This window comes from Somniosus microcephalus, chromosome 25, assembly GCF_052327205.1.
Source record: "Somniosus microcephalus isolate GS21.2 chromosome 25, FLI_Smic_1.0, whole genome shotgun sequence".
Lineage (NCBI taxonomy): Eukaryota > Metazoa > Chordata > Chondrichthyes > Squaliformes > Somniosidae > Somniosus > Somniosus microcephalus.
Genome location: NC_141011.1, coordinates 32,251,930 through 32,271,504, shown reverse-complemented (window position 1 = coordinate 32,271,504; position 19,575 = coordinate 32,251,930). Strand labels below are relative to the sequence as shown.

The following is a 19,575-nucleotide window of genomic DNA, read 5'->3' as shown; positions in this document are numbered from 1 at the left end:
CACAAAGCAATCCAATTTTTCCCCCTCACTGTCTGGGCTGTCTTGTGAACAATGGACACTTAGGTGAGAGACTGTAGGGTTGCTTGTGTCCATGGACCTGTATCCAGCCGTCAGTGCAGTAGGGAACAAAAACAGGGCATCAAAAAATTTACCTAAGGAACCATCCAGCAGAGCCGTGTATATTTTCAAAAGTGACGAGTATCAAAAAAGTAGCTACAGTTTTACTTATTTATTGCCAATTTTCTCCTCTCCTGAAGGCACTGACTCCTGCTAAAGTAAGGACCCATGGGCACCTCGCCAATACTTCACCCGATTGGTCATTCTTTATGTGTCAGCGCAGGAAGCAAGTGATATTTGGTCGGTCTGGGTGCAGCAGGTGGTTCACAGGGTCACATCTGAGCCTAGTTATGATTCATTTAAACAGGACGCAATTGTCCTTTATCCTTAGACCATAAAACGTTCAACAATCCCAAAGTAATGCAGCAAACACTGGTTAGTTAATACAACACTGTCAAACCACAATGAGAAAACATCCTTGTAAATAGGAAAGCAACATCTTCTTGCTTCATGGGGATCAATTTCCCTGTCCTCGACAGTTGTTACAATGGGGAAACGGAGCCACGGCTGACAGTTTGTCAATTGTCGGAGGAAGGTGGTGAGGAGTGCCACGGTTTTAAGGTCCTGGGAAAGAATGAATTAAGAGTTGGGGACAATGAGGAGTCACAACCTCAGCACAGTCAGGCTGGAATCAACTCTTTCAGTTTTGCTCCAATGAATCTGCTTCTGGAAAGTTGGTGAATCACAAACCATCTTCAACTTCATTCTTATCAACCCAAAAACCACGGCACTCACACTCAAGTTGAGTAAACTGCTGTGTTAGGAGCCTTGTGCCACTTGTTCACCTGCCCTGTGTGGCCGTCACAATGGTGTTTATTGTGCAAGCACAACGTGAGTAAAAATCGCCCACCACCATCTTTGACTAGTCTGTTCAGTAAGCAGCAGGAGCATTGCTTTCTACACATCTGCCATCAGAGATTTCTTGCTTGAATTACTGACAAATCACATTTAAAATCTGCAGACTAAGTCTGGCACGTTTTTCTTCTGTGTTTAACATCTGGACAGCCTCTAAGGCCAGACAAATGAGCAAAAATTGCCACAAACAATTGCCGCCAACCTGGTATTAATAGGTCAGGTTCTCATGCACACTATCTATCTATATCATAGAAGGTTTTAAGTCCGCCACACTTCAGGCATAACACTTTGTTTATAGATGCAAAACAACCTTTCAAAAAGTATAAAAAAGAAAACCAGCTGCCCGTGTCCTAACTCGCGCCAAGTCCCGTTCGCCCATCACCCCTGTACTCGCTGATCTACATTGGCTCCCGGTTAAGCAACGCCTTGATTTCAAAATTCTCATCCTTGTTTTCAAATCCCTCCATGGCCTTGCCCCTCCCTATCTCTGTAATCTCCTCCAGCCCCACAACCCCCCCCCCGAGATATCTGCGCTCCTCTAATTCTGCCTTCTTGTGGATCCCTGGTTATAATCGTTCAACCTTGATGGCCGTGCCTTCTGTTGCCTAGGAACTAAGCTCTGGAATTCCCTGCCTAAACCTCTCCGCCTTACTACCTCTCTTTCCTCCTTTAAGACGCTCCTTAAAACCTACCTCTTTGACCAAGCTTTTGGTCACCTGCCCTAATTTCTCCTTATGTGGCTCGGTGTCAAATTTTTTGTCTTATAATACTCCTGTGAAGGGCCGTGGGACGTTTTACTACGTTAAAGGCGCAATATAAATACAAGTTGTTGTTATTTCCTGCAGATTTTGGGGAAATCAGGGATGACTTCCGAATGTACTTATTTACACCAATTAGTCCTTCAGGCCTTAAAGGGATACACCGCTTACACACAGTTCCACCTTAGTGGCAGAATAATACCGGTGCATTAAATGTTATCCTGTTCCTGTCCTTATAAGACAGCGTATCCTCCAATGTACTGTGAGCAACCCCACAGGTGATCCACTAGTTCTCTGACAAAAAGGGCCTTAGTGCTTGTGGCACAGTGCACTGACAGCTGGATTCAGTAGTGTCGGCCATGGCTCAGTGGTGGCACTCTTGTCTCGGAGTCAGAAGGTCAGAGGTTCAAACCACACACCAGGGCTTGAGCACATAATCTAGGCTGACACTCCATTGCCAGCACTGAAGGAGTTGTGGAAGGAGGAGTGGAAGGCACAACTCGGGAGTTTGATGGAATACTCTCCACTTGCCTGGATGAGTGCAGCTCCAACAACACTCGAGAAGCTTCACACCATCCAGGACAAAGCAGCCCACTTGATTGGCACCCCATCCGCCACCTTAAACATTGACTCCCTCCACCACCGGCGCACCGTGGCTGCAGTGTGTACCATCTACAAGATGCACTGCAAAAACTTGCCATGGCTTCTTCGGCAGCACCTCCCAAACCCGCGACCTCTTCCACCTAGAAGGACAAGGGTAGCAGGCGCTTGGGCACACCACCACCTCCAAGTTTCCCTCCAAGTCACACAGCATCCTGATTTGGAAATATAATGACCTTCCTTCATCGTCACTTTTCTCAAAATCCTGGAACTCCCTCCCTAACAGCACTGTGGGAGTACCTTCACCACACGGACTGCAGCGGTTCAAGAAGGCGGCTCATCACCACCTTCTCAAGGGCAACTAGGGGATGGACAATAAATGCCGGCCTTGCCAGCGATGCCCACATCCCGTGAACGTATGAATAAAAAAAAAATACCCCACTACCTTGGGTTTGCTGTACGTATGCTGGGAGCAATGCTTTCTTCTGGATTGAGGCAGTTTATTTGGTCACGTCCATGGGCATTCAGTTGAAGTGAGGGGAACATTAGGTTCATGCCTAGTTTTAATTATAGTCGTTCTGGGGCTGGGCACTAATGGTAACATATGTTCTGCACTTGTGCTGGTCTCCATCCTCCAGGAAGGCACATTTCAAGTGTTTGAAGAGGGAGCTAATTTAGTCTCTGTTATAAGAACACACCCCACATTTCCTCACTGATCTCAACTCTTGACAATTGTTTACGAATAGGGCCAGCTGCACTGAATGTTGCGATGGCAGATATTTACTGGAATCCACCCGAAAATGTGCTGAGTATGTTTCGTGTGTATATCATATGGAGATCAGGATGGAGCAGCATTTTCTAGCACTGATGAAGAAGGTCTGCTCAAAATTGCCACATGGAAAAACATACGTGGCAGATTTCAGCATGTTTTTACCACATGGGAGAGCAGAGCGACTTTCTGCTAACGCCAGAACCATTTCATTCAAAGTGAGATAGGATCACTGCACAACTCCAAAACAGAGCTCTGTTGCTAGATTTTGTGGCTGCTTTTGAATTTAATCCTCCACATTTACAAATTACCGCAATCATGAAATGATAGAAGCTGACACCTTACCATGTGATAGTTAATCATTTCCTGTAAGCTTTCTCCAAACTTCTGGAGGCACTCCTGAAATAAACAAAGGGGCCGAGATGTTGACTTCCATACGGAAATGACCGCAACCATTACTAAGAACATCATTTCGGACAGACACCGACAGCATTAACATCCATTAACTTCCCATTCACATTCCTCACGGTGGTATTTCCCAGTAAGCTTTGACTGAGCCCTCTGTGCAACCAACCAGCCAAGTTGACGAGAAATGCTTGAACAAAGTCAATGGCCCAGTAATTCCGGTCCCAACACGTGAGTACGGACGGGGTACTCACGCGTGGGCCCGTTGGAAGTGCCGAATTTCAGCATGCACAGCGCATGCGCGGGAAACCGGCATTTCCTCCAAGGGGTTCAGAGGTCCAATGCGTGCGTGCAGGACTCTGCGCGCACGCGTTGAACTTCCTTCTTTTTTACAGGTTTGCCCGTGTGTAAGGGCCTCAACTTTTTAGAAATGTAAAAAGGAGACGTAAGGACTGATTCTTTAAGGTAAGTGGTCTATTATTTAAAATTATAACATTTTTTCCACAGCTTTATTGTTTTTAAGGACTTTACAGTAAGGTAAGTGTGTTTTTAGACCCGATTTTAAAAAAAATTATTTTAAAAAAAAATTTGAATAATTGTTTAAAATAGTTTTTTAAAGTTATTTATAGTTCATTTAATTAGTGGGATTTTTAAAAAAAAATTATTTAAAGTTTAAGTAGTGTTTTGGGCGCCCGTAGTTTTCATGAGTTTGACAGTTCTTACTATCAAACTCATGAATGAAGTTTTCCCTCCCCTGATTGGCTGCCCAGTGCTCACCTGATCCCAGCCGGCACATCGAACTAACTACGCCGCTGGATCAGGCAAGCACAGCGCGCCGACAGCTGAACCGGGCCAGTGACAGGAATTCCAAGCAGTCCCAGGCTTCAGCTGTCGGCGCGCCGGGTAAGTGCACATCGGGGGCTTGCACGTGCGGCAAGCCCCCGAACCTAATTTCTGGGCCTATGCTTCCATGCATTTCATAGATTTAAAGCTTCACAATGTTTTATTTATTTCTAAAGCCTTTCTCAAAATAGCCCGAACCTAACACAGAAAATCAACTTCCAATTCCTCCTAATTATTTAGAAGTGCGGGGTGGTTTGCGCTGCGACAAAAGGGGACTACATTTTAGGCTCATCGATTTCTCCTCATCTCCCCCTAATGTAATCTAGGAAGTAATAGGTGGAAGCTGTTACAGGCAGCAGTCAGACTGAGGGAATAACAACAGAAAATGCTGGAAACACTCAGCAGGCCAGGCAGCATCCGTGGAGAGAGAAACAGAGTTAACGTTTCAGGTCTGGGACCCTTCGTCAGAACTGGAAAAAGTTAGGGATGGAACAGGTTTTAAGCAGGTGCAGAGACAGGGAAAGGCGAGGGAGGGGAGGAAAGGACAAAAGGAACGGTCTGTGATAGGGTTGAAGGCAGGAGTGGTGAAATGTTGGAAATGGGGATGGCAGAATCATCAACAGCTGCTGCCATGTGAAAAAATAGGGGCAGGAGTTATAGTCTGAAATTGTTGAACTGAAATTGTTGAACTCCAGAAGGCTGTAAAGTCCTAATTGAAAGATGAGGTGCTGTTCCTCGTATTTACGTTGAGCAGTGTAAGAGGCCAAAGACAGAGAGGTCAGAGTGGGATTGGAGCGGAGAATTAAAGTGACAAGTGACCGGAAGCTCGGGGTCACCCTTACGGACTGAACAGAGGTGTTCCGCAAAGCGGTCACCCAATCTGCGTTTGGTCTCCCCAATACTGAACGTTTGGACGATATCAGGAACCAAGAGAGCAAATCCCAAGCACTTTACTGCAGCCATCTGAATCGCAGATCACACTGCAGCCTTGAAATCACTTGTCACGCATTCGTAACGGATGTGTGGGGCGAGCAAAGCATGAGGGACAAGCAATGAAGAAAACCCGAAAACGATCAGTTCCAAATTGCGGATATGAAGCTGCAAAGCTCGAGTAGTCCTCCCAGACTGAGTGCCGCGCAAGAGCCAGAAATTACGCTACCAGCGGGTGACCTTGGGGCCGACTCACGCCTAGATTTCTTGGCGTAACTGGACGCCATGAGAAAACGAGCATATATCCGTGAAATGGGGGCAATTGTTAATGAGCCGTGGAGAGTTTTGGTGGAGGTCTCGGCGAAGTAGCGCCAATATCCTCGGAAATCACGGAGTGATGTGAAACTGGCTTAGCTCACTTACGCCATATTTTCCTCAGACTTCTGCACTGGCAAAGGGCTTTACAGTGTAGCTATGCCATTGTTACAGCACAAATTTCCAGGAAATTCCCAATCATCAAGTTGCAGAGACAATGTCAGTACCAGGTCCAGTCCCAGGTACAAAAATGACTTTTGTCAGCCCATAATTAAGTGGCTTCATTTGGAACTATGGAGCGTCAAAGAACCTCATCCATCCCACCTGCCCAGCTGAAGAGGCCCAGTGCCTCATCCATCCCACCTAAAGGAGGAAGCAGAACAACATTTATGAAATAGCCCAGTTTAAAAAAAAGAAGCTTCTTTCTTACCGATATCATTTCATCTTTCTTGCACTGTTGAGAGAGGTCTCGGATCCCGTTGACAAAGTGTTTGTTGGCCGTGGTGTACGCTCTCCCTGCTTCAATCATCCCACTGCACAACTTGACCAGCTACAGGAAGGAGATCGCAAAACATTGTGATTCAAATTCAGTTACTAAAAGCATTGAACGCCATTAAACAATAATGTTCCACAAGACAGTAATTGATGACGTAAACCGTTTCCCTTTTTATGAGTCTTACACTTCGGTGTGGGTTTGTGATTTGTTTCACGCCTCAATTTCAGGTTAGTTTCATAAACTATAAACTCAATATAGAAAAACTGACAGCAAAAAAAAAATGCATTTCGTAATGGGGAAAATGCTTTTTTATATCTAACAGGATAAGGGAATCATAGAATGGTTGATGTAAGAAAACTACTAGGCACTTGGTCTGAGTATTAAACAAGGCTTTAATCAACTGCTTTTCAACATGGAGATCTAGTTGTGTCCTTCACTAGTTCCTGTTAAAGAATGTCCTGAGCAAGCTGGGCCCATGCCCAAGTATTTATACTCTCCCTGGACAGCGCCACCAGCAGGCCGCCCTGTATTATTTCATAAGTCATTTCCCATGAATGACAAGATTCATGTCAATGGTTACAGCACAGGAGGAGGCCATTCAGCCCGTCGAGCACGTGCCGGCTCTCTGCAAGAACACTTCAGCTAGTCCCACACCCCGCTCCTGCCCCCCCCCCCGCCCTTTCCTTGTAGCTCTGCAAATTTTTTTCCTTCAGGTACTGATCCAATTCCTTTTTGAAAGTCAGTGACTTAGCACGGCACATATTATGTAGCTGTTATGGTGAGTATTCATTCAAAAGTGTGCCGCAGAGATACCAAAATGTTCATATTCAGCTGTCTTCAGAATGATGGGCTGCTTTTCTGTAGCACTTCAATTCAGATCATGCAAGTGCGCTTCAAGGGTTGAAAGGATTGTCAGGGGTGTGATGTTGCGAGTGGGAACTGCCGCTCGATCAGAGATGAAAGGAGACACTGTGAATGTCGGCAATGTGAATCAAAAATACAGAACTATAATAACCGGGGGAGCTCACCACATTGGACTGTTTCGGGAACTCCTTGGTGGCTTTGTCGAACTTACTCTGCAGCTTCAGGGCACGTGGCCCGGCGCGCTCAGGAAATACCGAGCACGCGCAGCGGGGGGTCAGTGAGCAGTTCACACAGTATTACTTGGTTCATTGAAGATGACACAGGCAGCTGTTGGTGCTGTGACGGGAGCAATAAACAGCCTATAGGGCAGGCAGTGAGCTGCGGAGCGGAACTGCGGCCGTCACTCCAGGGCCGATCCCACAGCGGCCTGAGCCCAAATATCACCCACCGTCAGACCCCACATCAATATCATTGACGAAAGGTCATCGACCTGAAACGTTAACTCTGTTTCTCTCTCCACGGATGCTGCCCTGGCCTGCTGAGTTTTTCCAGCGTTTTCTGTTGTTATTTTCAATATCATTAGCACTGTCACATGCCGGATTTTGCGGGGGGAGGGGGGGGGACAGCGGGCGCGATTGGTGGCAGGTCAACTGGGAACGTTTTTTTTCCCCTAGCGGGTAAGGACCCCCGCTGTGAACCCGCCGCCACGCGCCTTTACCAAATGTCGGGTCTGCCAGCGCCGAGCAGACCCAGCACGCAGCAGCGGGGGAGGCAATTAAAATCATTAGTGGCTTGTTTCCAGCCACCTCTCAATGGTTTTTTCCCCAACTTTTTTGAATTTGACAGCTCGCCCACCTGTTTCCCGCTTTGAAAAACCAGGCATTCATTTTTGTTTATAGAGTACAATAATTTAGCGGTGATCTGATACTGAAAAATTACCCGCCTGAAACTCAAGAGGAGTACCCAAACATAGCAACGTGGTTATAACAGGTAGAATTTTTAAAAAGATCCTTGTAAAGCATTTTCAGATGCAGTAATATAGTTTTTGTACACCGAGGGGCTGAAACCAGTAGAAACCCCCCCCTCGGGCCGTATGACGCAGAAATGGCTCAATGAAAATGTACCTGTTTGTGTAAAGAGAGGACCATGTACTGCTTTCATCTGTACAGGACTATCCTTTATCCGAACTTCCGAAAACCGAAAACCTCTAAAAACCGAAAGTTTTTTCGTTCAGTGTAAGTCGTGCGCACGACATGACCAGAGTGGCGCACGACTTATGCTGAGCAGGGCAGAGGGTCACAGAGTTCCCTCCTGGGTAGGAGATTGCAGGCCGAGCCGGGCAGTGTGAAGGAGGTACCGGGAGAGTGAACCCAACAATACCGCGGCCCGTCCGATATTCTTTTCTCCTCCGCCTCCCCCCCCCACCCGACCCGACCCGACCCCCACCGCAGCCCGTCCGATATTCTTTTCTCCACCCCCCCACCCCCCGACCCCACCCCCGACCTGAACCGCGGCCCGTCTGATATTCTTTTCTCCCCCCCCACCCGACCCGACCCGACCCCCGGCCTGATTTGCAGGCCAGCTTAGTAGGAGTCAGCCAATATCCAGCTTTCCAGAGAAGCAGGAAGGGGAATGAGACACGGAACAGTCGCAAGAGGTAGCCTGAACTTTTAAAATTTATATTAAATACAAATTTCCCAGTCTTATAATAATACCTTCTGAAATCCGAAAAATTCCGAAAACCAAAACTCATCTGGTCCCAAGGCTTTCGGATAAGGGATAGTGTACCTGTAATATGATTTGTGGAGTGCATTGTAATGTATTCCAACAAGCATTGATATATGTAATGATAAATGTAATGTAATTTGTAAATTGAGTGCCATGTACTGAAATTAATTTGTATTGTACCAGATGTGAATCGTATTTTCATGTACTTGAACAAAAATTTTTATGAATAAAGTATATATTTTTGAAAAAAATATATAGTTTTTGTAAAGAGCTGTGACCTGTTATAAATAAAGCCACTAATGAGGTTTATAAACTAACTGTCAATCTATATTGGAAAAAAATAGCAACTCATGATTTCTTACCAATTCTCATGAGTTTGTCTGACGATTTATGAGACGGTGGGGTTGGCATTACTGAAATAATGTACAGAAATGCAAGGAGCAATAAGAAGGATCTATGGTGTGGGGAAAAGGTACAGAACTATAAACGTGTGGACAGTTCTTTCAGAGATGCGTCAAATGGCCTCCTTCTGTGCTGTAAAATTCTACGATGCTCCCGCTGGAAGGTATGTGTGGGATACAGGTGAGGGCGGGACTGAGTGCAACTGTGGTTCCCCCCATGACCGAATAGTCCGTCAGCGTTCACTATTTAGGCTCACGTAAACAATGGGCATTTGGGCAAAGTACTGAACGCCAATGGCATCTGTGGAACCCAAGCATGGGTGAGGGCCTATAGGAGAGGAGAGGAGAACACGGAGGGGGAAGAGCTTATGTCAAATTCAGCCATTGTTTTACAGTTTGTATATAGAATCAATATTCAAAAAAAATCAGGGCAAAAGCAGTAAAAACAAAGGGAAGAAAATCCAATCACATGACTTCTGACCGCTGCTTAAAAGCCACACTTACTGGCAATTAGATGGCCCATTGTTAGGATACGAGTTCTTGCAAACGGTTAATTACTCTCAGCATGGCCATCATTTATATCGGGGCAGACATTACCATTAAGGTCAGTTCTACTTTACCTAAAGCTGATATTCAAGGCTTAATTGATCCAGAATTTCATGAGTGCAGCTTTCTGAGAAAGGGTTCCATTACCTCTTACGTAAAATTGTAATGAAATGCTATTTCAAATTGGGATTGAAAACAACCCAATATTTGATTATAAAGGACTGCAGGCTTGAAATCTTGACTAGCTGCACACGACAAATCCATCTGATGATGGCAAAACCACAGAATTCTAATTATATCACACGGAGACATGCAAATGCAAGCAAAACAGCAAGGAGAGCCAAGAGAGAGATGCAGCTGTTGGCAAAAACAAAGCACGGAACTCCAGCACGGCAGTCTTTATATTTTAGAAATCAAAGGAAAAGGAGCAAACTTACTCTATTGTTCCGTTAATGTGTTCTGTTACATAATAAGTGTCCGCCTCTGGTTTTATGTGTAGTGTTTGTAAACACTGACATGTCCAGTTTGTTTCCAGAAGCTTGTTCTTTTAAGCGTGTAACGCCAAAGGCCATTTTCATTTGTTTAATTGTTGAGTCAACATACCGCATAAATAAATAATTGTATACACACACAATTATATAAATAATTGTACACACACCACATAGATAAATATAATTGTACACACACATACCATGTATATAAATATAATTGTATATCACTGTACACACACATACCATGTATATAAATAATTGTACACACGCACATACCACATAGATAAATATAAATGTATATAATTGTACACACACATACCATGTACAGGAGACTCTCTGGTATCCGGCACCGACGTGTTGCCGGTTGATTAAAAATTCCGGATGACAGAGAGGGTTTTATCTACCAAGGCTATTTTTAACAAACAAAGATCAGACTCCTGTTATTGAGGTGTTCGGACTTCTGACAGTGCCAAGAAGCCGAGTAGTGGCAGTTTGGAGAACTACCCCCACTGACTAACTCGGCCACCGCGGGAGACTTGGACTCTGACTCGGCAACATTGCCGGTTATTGAGGTGTTTTCGGAGTATGAATTTTGCCGGTTAATAGAGAATTCTGGATATTTAGGTGCCGTTTAAACGAGAGTTTCCTGTATATAGATAATTGTACACACACATACTGACATGAATCGGTCATTCATGGAAAGAAAGACTTGTGAAGTGATGCTGAGTGGCCTGCGGGTGGCGCTGTCCAGGGAGAGTATAAATACTCGGGCATGGGCCCAGCTTGCGCAGGGACATTCTTAACAGGAACTAGTGAAGGACACAACTAGACCGCCATGTTGTAAAACAGTTGATTAATGCTTTGTTTAACGCTTAGACCAAGTGCCTAGTAGTTTTCTTACATCACATACCATGTATATAAATATTGTATACACACCACATTGATAAATAATTGTACACACACAAGCACACTAGACACACCCATGTCTTCTCTTTCAGAAAACAAATTGTTCCAGTACTCTACAGATACTGCTTTCGTCAATTCTCAATGGTTCAGTTGGTAAATGCACCTCAGTGTACAACTGAACCATACAGACCAGGAATGTCTCCAGCTTCAAGCCATTGAATTTGCTGACCTCAGCACAGATTATGGATTTATGGAGAAATTATATTGGGGAAGAAGGAAATGGCAGAGGCTTTAAACAAATATTTTGTATCTGTCTTCACAGTAGAAGACATAAAAAGTATACCAAAAATAGTGGGGAACCAAGGGGCTAATGAGAGCGAGGAACTTCACAGAAATCACAGATCACAGAAACCCCACAGTGCAGATAGAGGCCATTTCGGCCCATCGAGCCTGCACCGACACATATCCCACCCTATCCCCGTAACCCCACGTATTTAATCCCCCTAACACTAAGGGTCAATTTATCATAGCCAATCAACCTAACCCGCACATCTTTGGACTGTGGGAGGAAACCGGAGCACCCGGAGGAAACTCACGCAAACACGGGGAGAATGTGCAAACTCCACACAGACAGTCACCCGAGGCCGGATTCGAACCCGGGTCCCTGGCGCTGTGAGGCAACAGTGCTAACCACTATGCCACCGTGCTACTTAAAGTAATTATTATCAGTAGAGAAAAAGTACTTGAGAAACTAATGGGACTAAAAGCCGACAAATCCCCCTGGATCTGATGGCCTACATCCTAGGGTTCTAAAAGAGGTGGCTGCAGAGATAGTGGATGCATTGGTTGTGATCTTCCAAAATTCCCTAGATTCAGGAAAGGTCCCAGCAGATTGGAAGGTAGCAAATGTAACCCCGCTATTCAAGAAAGGAGGGAGAGAGAAAACAGGGAACTACAAACCAGTTAGCCTGACATCAGTTGTCGGGAAAATGCTGGAATACATTATTAAGGAAGTGGTAACAGGATACTTAGAAAATCATAATATGATTAGGCAGAGTCAACATGGTTTTATGACAAATTTATTAGAGTTTTTTGAGGATGTAACTAGCAGGGTAGATAAAGGGGAACCAGTGGATGTAGTATATTTGGATTTCCAAAAGGCATTTGATAAGATGCCACATAAAAGTTTGTTAAGAAAGATATGGGCACATAGGGTTGGGGTAAGGTATTAGCATGGATTGAGGATTGGTTAACAAACAGAAAACAGAGAGTAGGGATAAATGGGTCATTTTCAGATTGGCAGGGTGTAACTAGTGGGGTACCAGAAGGATCAGTGCTTGGGCGTCAGCTATTTACAATCTATATTAATGACCTAGATGAAAGGACCAAGTGCAATGTATCGAAGTTTGCTGACGATACAAAGCTGGGTGGAAAAGTAAGCTGTGAGGAGAACACAAAGAGCCTGCAAAGGTAGGAAGAATAGAAAAACAAAATATTTTTAAAATGGTGAGAACCTATTAAATATTGGTGTTCAGAGAGATCTGGGTGTCCTAGTACAAGAAACACAAAGAGTTAGCATGCAAGTACAGCAAGCAATTAGGAAGGCAAATGGCATGTTGGCCTTTAATGCCAGGGGGTTGGAGTATAAGAGTGAGGAAGTCTTGCTACAATTGTACAGGGCCTTGGTAAGACCACACCTGGAGTGCTGTGTACAGTTCTGGTCTCCTTATCTGAGGAAGGATAAACTTTCCTTAGAGCGGGTGCAATGAAGGTTCTCTAGATTTATTCCTGGGATGAGAGGGCTGTCCTATGAGGAGAAATTGAGTAGATTGGGCCTATACTCTCTGGAGTTTAGAAGAATGAGAGGGGATCTCATTGAAACATATAAGATTCTGAGGGGGATTGACAGGGTAGATGCTGAGAGATTGTTTCCCCCTGGCTGGAGAGTCTAGAACTAGGGGGCACAGTCTCAGGATAAGGGGTCAGCCTTTTAAGATGAGGAGGAATTTCTTCACTCAGAGGGTGAATCTTTGGAATTCTCTGCCCTAAAGTGCTGTGGATGTTTAGTTGTTGAGTATATTCAAGGCTGAGATAGATTTGTGGACTGCAGAGGAATTAAGGGATATGGAGATAAGGCAAGCAAATGGAGTTGAGGTCGATGATCAGCCATGATCTTATTGAATGGCTCGAGGGGCCGCATGGCCTACTCCTGCTCCTAATTCTTATGTTATGTTCTTCTGGATTGAATATTCCTGCATTAGCAGGTGAGCAAGAGTCAGTCAGGGTTAGTGTTGCCTTCCTGGGGGAATGTATCGCATTTCAACTTGGCATTTCGCCTGTCACATCTGTTGAGGTACAGAATTTGGGGAATGAAGAAGAGCATGTGCTGACACGGTGGTGTAGCTCACAGATGCTGCACCTCCACCCCGTCATCTGTAGCTGCTTCACTTCCCCCGGTTTCCCCCTTTCACTCCTGAGTGGATTGTGTATCCATCCGCAGAAGCGGTCCTCCTCCAAGACCTCACCCAAGGGGCCGTCCTTCAATTAGGAAGGTCAGCAGCTGTGGGGAAAATCCTAGCTGAGCCCGATCTTGTTTCCAGCCGACGTCCACAGGTGCACACATTTGCGGTGCACGTCACTGGACAGTGAGCAGGGGTGGGAACACTTCATTTTTTAAAAATTCGCTTATGGGATCTGGGCGTCGCTGGCAAGGCCAGCATTTATTGCCCATCCCTAATTGCCCTTGAGAAGGTGGTGGTGAGCCGTCTTCTTGAACCGCTGCAGTCCGTGAGGTGAAGGTACTCCCACAGTGCTGTTAGGGAGGGAGTTCCAGGATTTTGACCCAGCGACGATGAAGGATCGGCAATATACTTCTAAGTCTGGATGGTGTGAGACTTGGAGGGGAACTTGGAGGTGGTGGTGTTCCCATGCGCCTGCTGCCCTTGTCCTTCTAAGTGGAAGAGGTTGCGGGTTTGGGAGGTGCTGCCGAAGAAGCCTTGGCGAGTTGCTGCAGTGCATCTTGTAGATGGTACACACTGCAGCCACGGTACGCCAGTGGTGGAGGGAGTGAATGTTTAAGGTGGTGGATGGGGTGCCAATCAAGCGGGCTGCTTTGTCCTGGATGGTGTCGAGCTTCTTGAGTGTTAATGATTCCTTTCCCCCTCCCAAACACGGGCTGTCGAGTCCTAATGCATTACACCTGAGATCAGATACTTCAGCGAAGACCAGCGATCAAAGCTGGGACCTTCCTGCTCTGACTGACTGAAGCTCCGACTGTCTTTAGCACCTGAGTTGTAAGTAGGTGCTCTAAAACTTCATACCCTGGAGATATGTCTAGAAATAGTGAAAACAATGACACACTTCATCACTAACCATGTACGATTCCTGTCTATTCATCAGGGCAGATGTTAGGGTCGGGCTTATTTACCTAAACTTAGCAAGACTATTATTGTTTTCACTATGACTGTAATTAGGTTAAGCCGCAGAAATTCAATTAGCTCGGCATCAGTAGTTCTGAATCTGGTTATAAAAAGAAAAGAAAGACTTGCATTTATATAGCGCCTTTCACGACCTCAGTACATCCCAAAGTGCTTTACAGCCAATGAAGTACTTTTTGAAGTGTAGTCACTGTTGTAATGTAGGAAACGTGGCAACCAATTTGCGCACAGGAAGCTCCCACAAACAGCAATGTGATAGTAACCAGATAATCTGTTTTTTTCTTTAGTGATGTTGAGTGAGGGATGAATATTGGCCAGGACACCCGGGACATCTCAACCGCCCTGCTCTTCTTCAAAATAGTTCCATGGGTTCTTTTTCGTCAACCTCATCCGCAAGACGGCATCTCCGGAGTGTCAGCCTAGATTTTTGTGCTCAAATCTCCGGAGTGGGACTTGAATCCACAACCTTCATGACTCAGAGGCGAGAGTGCTACCCACTGAGCCACAGCTGACAGAAGGAGAAGACATCATCAAAGCACTCAGTCATGCCTGGAGCTGCACTCTCCCCGTCAACTGATTTGTATAGACCGACAGTTAACCATCTCCTGGGAGGAACCAAACACAGGCACAACCTTTCTTGAGCAATCATGAAACACATTTAAAATGCTCTCCTAAAAGTTCATCATTTATTTAGAACACGTTATAATGGCTGAATAACGATTCAAACTGATTTTAAGTGCTGTCAGGAGGTGCTGAGAGTGCATTTTTTCAGCTTCATCCCACTGAACCTTGTGGTTTCAGTGAGGTGGTGAGCAACTAATATTCAACATCCAAATGAGAAATAAAAACTTGAATCAAAGTCTGAATTGATTTCTACTCTTCCCAGTCTTGGCCAAGTCACCTGAGGAAACAAACGTATCCAGGGAGCACTGTACCATTAAAGAACCAGCATCGAAGCTTTGACCACGCTCGATCAGCTCCAATGGATGGACCACATTGTCCGCATGCCCGATATGAGACTCCCAAAACAAGCGCTCTACTCAGAGCTCCGACACAGCAAGAGACCCCTAGGTGGGCAGAGGAAATGCTTCAAGGACACCATCAAAGTCTCCTTGAAAAAGTGCAACATCCCCACCGACTCATGGGAATCCCTGGCCCAAGACCGCACAAAGTGGAGGAAAAGCATCCGGGAAGGTGCCGAACACCTCGAGTCTCTTCGCCGGGAGCAAGCGGAAGCCAAGCGCAGGCAGCGGAAGGAGCGCATGTCAACCCAAGCACCCCACCCACCCGCCCCTTCAACCACCGTCTGCCCCGCCTGTGACAGAGACTGTAGGTCCCGCATTGGACTCATCAGTCACCTGAGAACTCATTTTTAATGTGGAAGCAAGTCATCCTCGGTTCCGAGGAACTGCCCAAGAGAGATTAAAGAACACCACTAGCCAACCAGCACCAGGAAAGCCCAGCTCTGTCCATGGGGGACATGATACAATTGGAGCAGAATGGAGTCTGGGGACCAATGGGTGTCCACGCCCAGGAGATGCGATTTGATTTTTGCTGCCTCTAAATTTCAATGAGGGGATTTTACACAAATTCAGATCAACCAAAACTCAAATAAGGAAGTTCTTTCTACTGGCAAACCTCAAGAGCCCCGAATCGTCCTTGTTTGTTCTTCTCTCAGATTATCTCCAATGCATCAAGCTCCTTTATTCCAAATGTGGCCTCACCAACAAACTACGTTAGGTTCGGGCAATCATTTTGACTGATAATGAATGCCTTTGAGATATGGCCCAACGATTGGTTAGCCATTTTGGTAATTGTATAACAATCCAATGGCAGGAACACGCTTCCAATGCTGAGATAAACATGTGGAAACACTTAATACAATGCAAAAGAGTTATGATTAAAAAAGCACAACCAGCGTTCTCATTCATCTAAATCTGTCTGAAGTCCATCCAATTTTCCATCCAGGATAAACAAAAGTTCAGCCAATTGACGAAGTCTAGTGCTACCTTCAGTCATCCTCAGAAGTGCAATGTTCCCTTCCAGCGTCGTTCAGTTTCATTGATAGCCAACAATCCTTCTGTAGGAAAATCTTGATTGCCAGTAAAAAAAAAAGCTACTCCAGTAGAAACCTCACCAGGAGCGAGGCAACTGAGTTTTACTAACTGACGGTACGATCGAGCAAATAACACCACAAATTCATGTTCACTCACAGAAACGATTCCGTTCTGATTGAAACTAGTTTATAATTAACGTGGACTCAGAGAATAGCCCAAAGTTTGATCCACGTAGGAGCTTCACTGCATAAAAAAAGAGGATTTTGATCCTCAGGCGATTTTCAGTAGCTGAACCGGAATGAATGCTTTTTTAAAAGTACAATTAAAATAATCAATCAGTGTTCAGATAGAGATCAAAGCATTTTACAATGGAAAGCATCAGTTTCCAATGATGCATGAAATTATTATCACTGCTCCTTATGCACAAAAGAACAAAAGATTCTCATTCATATTCCCACTTTAAGCAGATACTAATTATACTGCAACAGAAATATTATTCCAGCAGTTCTGTGCCAAGAAGTTGGGATATTGGGATTCTTTTTCCAAGCGGATTTTACTGTAATTTTTAGTTAACCATGCCAATTGGACTTTGGACATATGCCTGATTCAGTTATGAAATATAACATTTTAGGTTTTATCAAAATCAAACTGAACCAAACTGTCACAAATGAACAAAAAAGATCAAGCTGCCAAATTATTTACTTCAGATTTCCAGCATCCGCAGTACTTTGCTTTTGTATTAGTGTTTAATTCACTGCCACTTCTCTTCTAAGAATGCCCACCTTGAAGAAGTTCTGCTCTTCTCTCCGACGGGATTTCCGTTTGTCTCTTTTACCTTGTTCATCTTCATTGCTTTCTGTCTCCCTTCTCGTGTTTGATCAGGTATCTACCAAAACTCGCTTTCACAGCCACGTATCTTTCCTCACCATCTCCTTTTGCCTTGCACCATCATCCCTTTTGTCTTTTAATCTCTCCTGCCTTCCATCCTATCACAGACCTTCCCTTTTGTTCTTTCCGCCCCCCCCCCCGCCTTTCCCTGCCCCAACACTTGCTTAAAAACCTGTTCCATCGCCAGCTTTTTCCAGTTCTGATGAAGGGTCATCGACCTGAAACGTTAACTCTGTTTCTCTCTCCACAGATGCTGCCTGGCCTGCTGAGTGTTTCCAGCATTTTCTGTTTTTATTTCAGATTTCCAGCATCCGCAGTACTTTGCTTTTGTAAGCTGCCAAATATGCCTGGTGTACCAGTGCTTTGTACCACAGATGGTACAACACAGGGTTCTTGGACCCCTCCAAGATCCCACACTATACGTTCCAATCTCGACCAGGTTCTCAAGGAAGATAAGCAGAGGTCAAGCGCTGCTTCACAAAGTGACAGGGTTACCTCACACACCTCCCAGTAACCAGGGAGCAGGATGCCCGGCCATTCACTCAGTTAGGAAATGGTAAGAGGCAGGGAGAGAAAAAGAGCCAGAGAATACAAGTGTTTTATAAATGCACCAAAAATGGTTTTGTTTACTGCGTGCCAGGAATGTGTTTGGGTGCTGTGCTTTGTAGTGTCGTTAGGTGTAGTATATTTTATAGTTTGCTTCTGAATAACGATTACTTGATATAATGTGAGACAGATGTTTAAAGTACAGAATAATTGCACTAGATCTGACTGATCAACACCGTAGTCACACCAGATCAATGAGATAAAGATGCTTTTATATGCTGGACTGCCTTCAAGAGTGTTCTGTTTTTGAAAGGAAAGACTAGTCGCTGGGTATATGTTTGCTCTGAATGTTGAACTGAGATAAAAGAAATGCTATCTGCATAGTGGGCAGCGGCTTATGTTCAGAGTGGGCAGCTCGCCTTTTCATCTTTTTCACTTCGGTTACTCTCAGGGCTCGTGGTGGGGGAAGGGGAAGGGTGGGAGTGCTTGCTGGAGCTGGGAGTGAGGCGCTGTAATAGTGCACGGCTTTTATACCTCAGCCTCAACAGGTTTCACTGCTCGTTTTCAACTCCGCACGAGACGATTGGCATTCTGCCTCTTCTCAGTTTTGTCCCTCGCTGCTGTAATCTGATCACTCTGCTTCGCTGGAGCTGGGCTTCCGCGTGGTCACCGCTTAATATGCTGCACATGCACTGCCCCGCTCTCTGCCCTCAGTAGCATTGCCTTCCTAGTGATAAACAGCTGGGCATCGCATCTTGTACTGCACAAAGCTGAGTCCAAATTCTGTAAGACAGTAACCATCTCCTGTCCTCCCTCTGGTCTGTTGGGGTGGGAGGGCTAGCCCCCAAATAGCAAGTTATGGAATGAAAAATGCTTCCTATTTCTCGTTTTATTTATTTGTTTTCTGTTCCCTTCCATAATTACAAACATTAGGGCTTCCCCACACTGGGGGAACATAGAAAGGTAACATCGATCAGATAGAAAATTTTCCCTCATAACCTAACTGTTGAGAAGATTTGATATTTGAAAGTTTAAACTACAACCACACTATTCTGAAAAATGACTCCCATCTCTTTAAATAATTTAGTCTGATAGCTCTGGTGGCGTAAGGTTGGACTCCTCGTCTACTAGCTTTTGAGTTCAGATTCCAGCCTTGATTGACACTTAGGTTCTGCATGCTTGGGAAATAGCCACTAGTAAACAGATTGGACTGGAGCAAAACAGGTCCCGTTTATGGGGAATCTCAGCTTGCAGTTCCTACTTGAAATGGAAGAGATTCAGGTAAATCTTGTGGTGACTCTGAAGTCTCTCCTGGATTTGAGGAATCTCACTTATTTGATGCGTCAGACGATCGAGATGATGTTAGAACGTCTTGAAAAATTTCAGATAATTAGAAAAGTGAACTATGCTAAGTGGGGAGCATCCATAGTCCTTGTAGTCTAAGAAGATGGGCCAGTACAGCTGAGCCAGGATTATAAAGGTTATGATTAACCCCTTTCTGAAGCTCCATCTGTACTCTTTGCCAAGAATTGAAGATCTTTTCACAGCCTTAAAGAAAGGAAAGACTTGCATTTATTTATCGACTTGAGGGGAGACTCCTTTATCAATAAATCCAGCTGATGT

At 45.0% G+C, this 19,575-nt stretch overlaps 1 protein-coding gene across 1 annotated transcript in view; it reads right to left on the bottom strand.

Moving 5' to 3' along the window:
* LOC147100641 (arf-GAP with coiled-coil, ANK repeat and PH domain-containing protein 3-like) overlaps positions 1–19,575 on the bottom strand; it is a 378,922-nt gene that overhangs the window by 149,436 nt on the left and 209,911 nt on the right. The window contains exons 3-4 of the mRNA XM_085967110.1: positions 6,023–6,142; positions 3,445–3,498 (exon numbers count right to left, since the gene is read on the bottom strand). Of these exons, the coding sequence (XP_085823236.1) occupies positions 3,445–3,498; positions 6,023–6,142 (174 nt within the window). The remainder of the gene's footprint in view (positions 1–3,444; positions 3,499–6,022; positions 6,143–19,575) is intronic.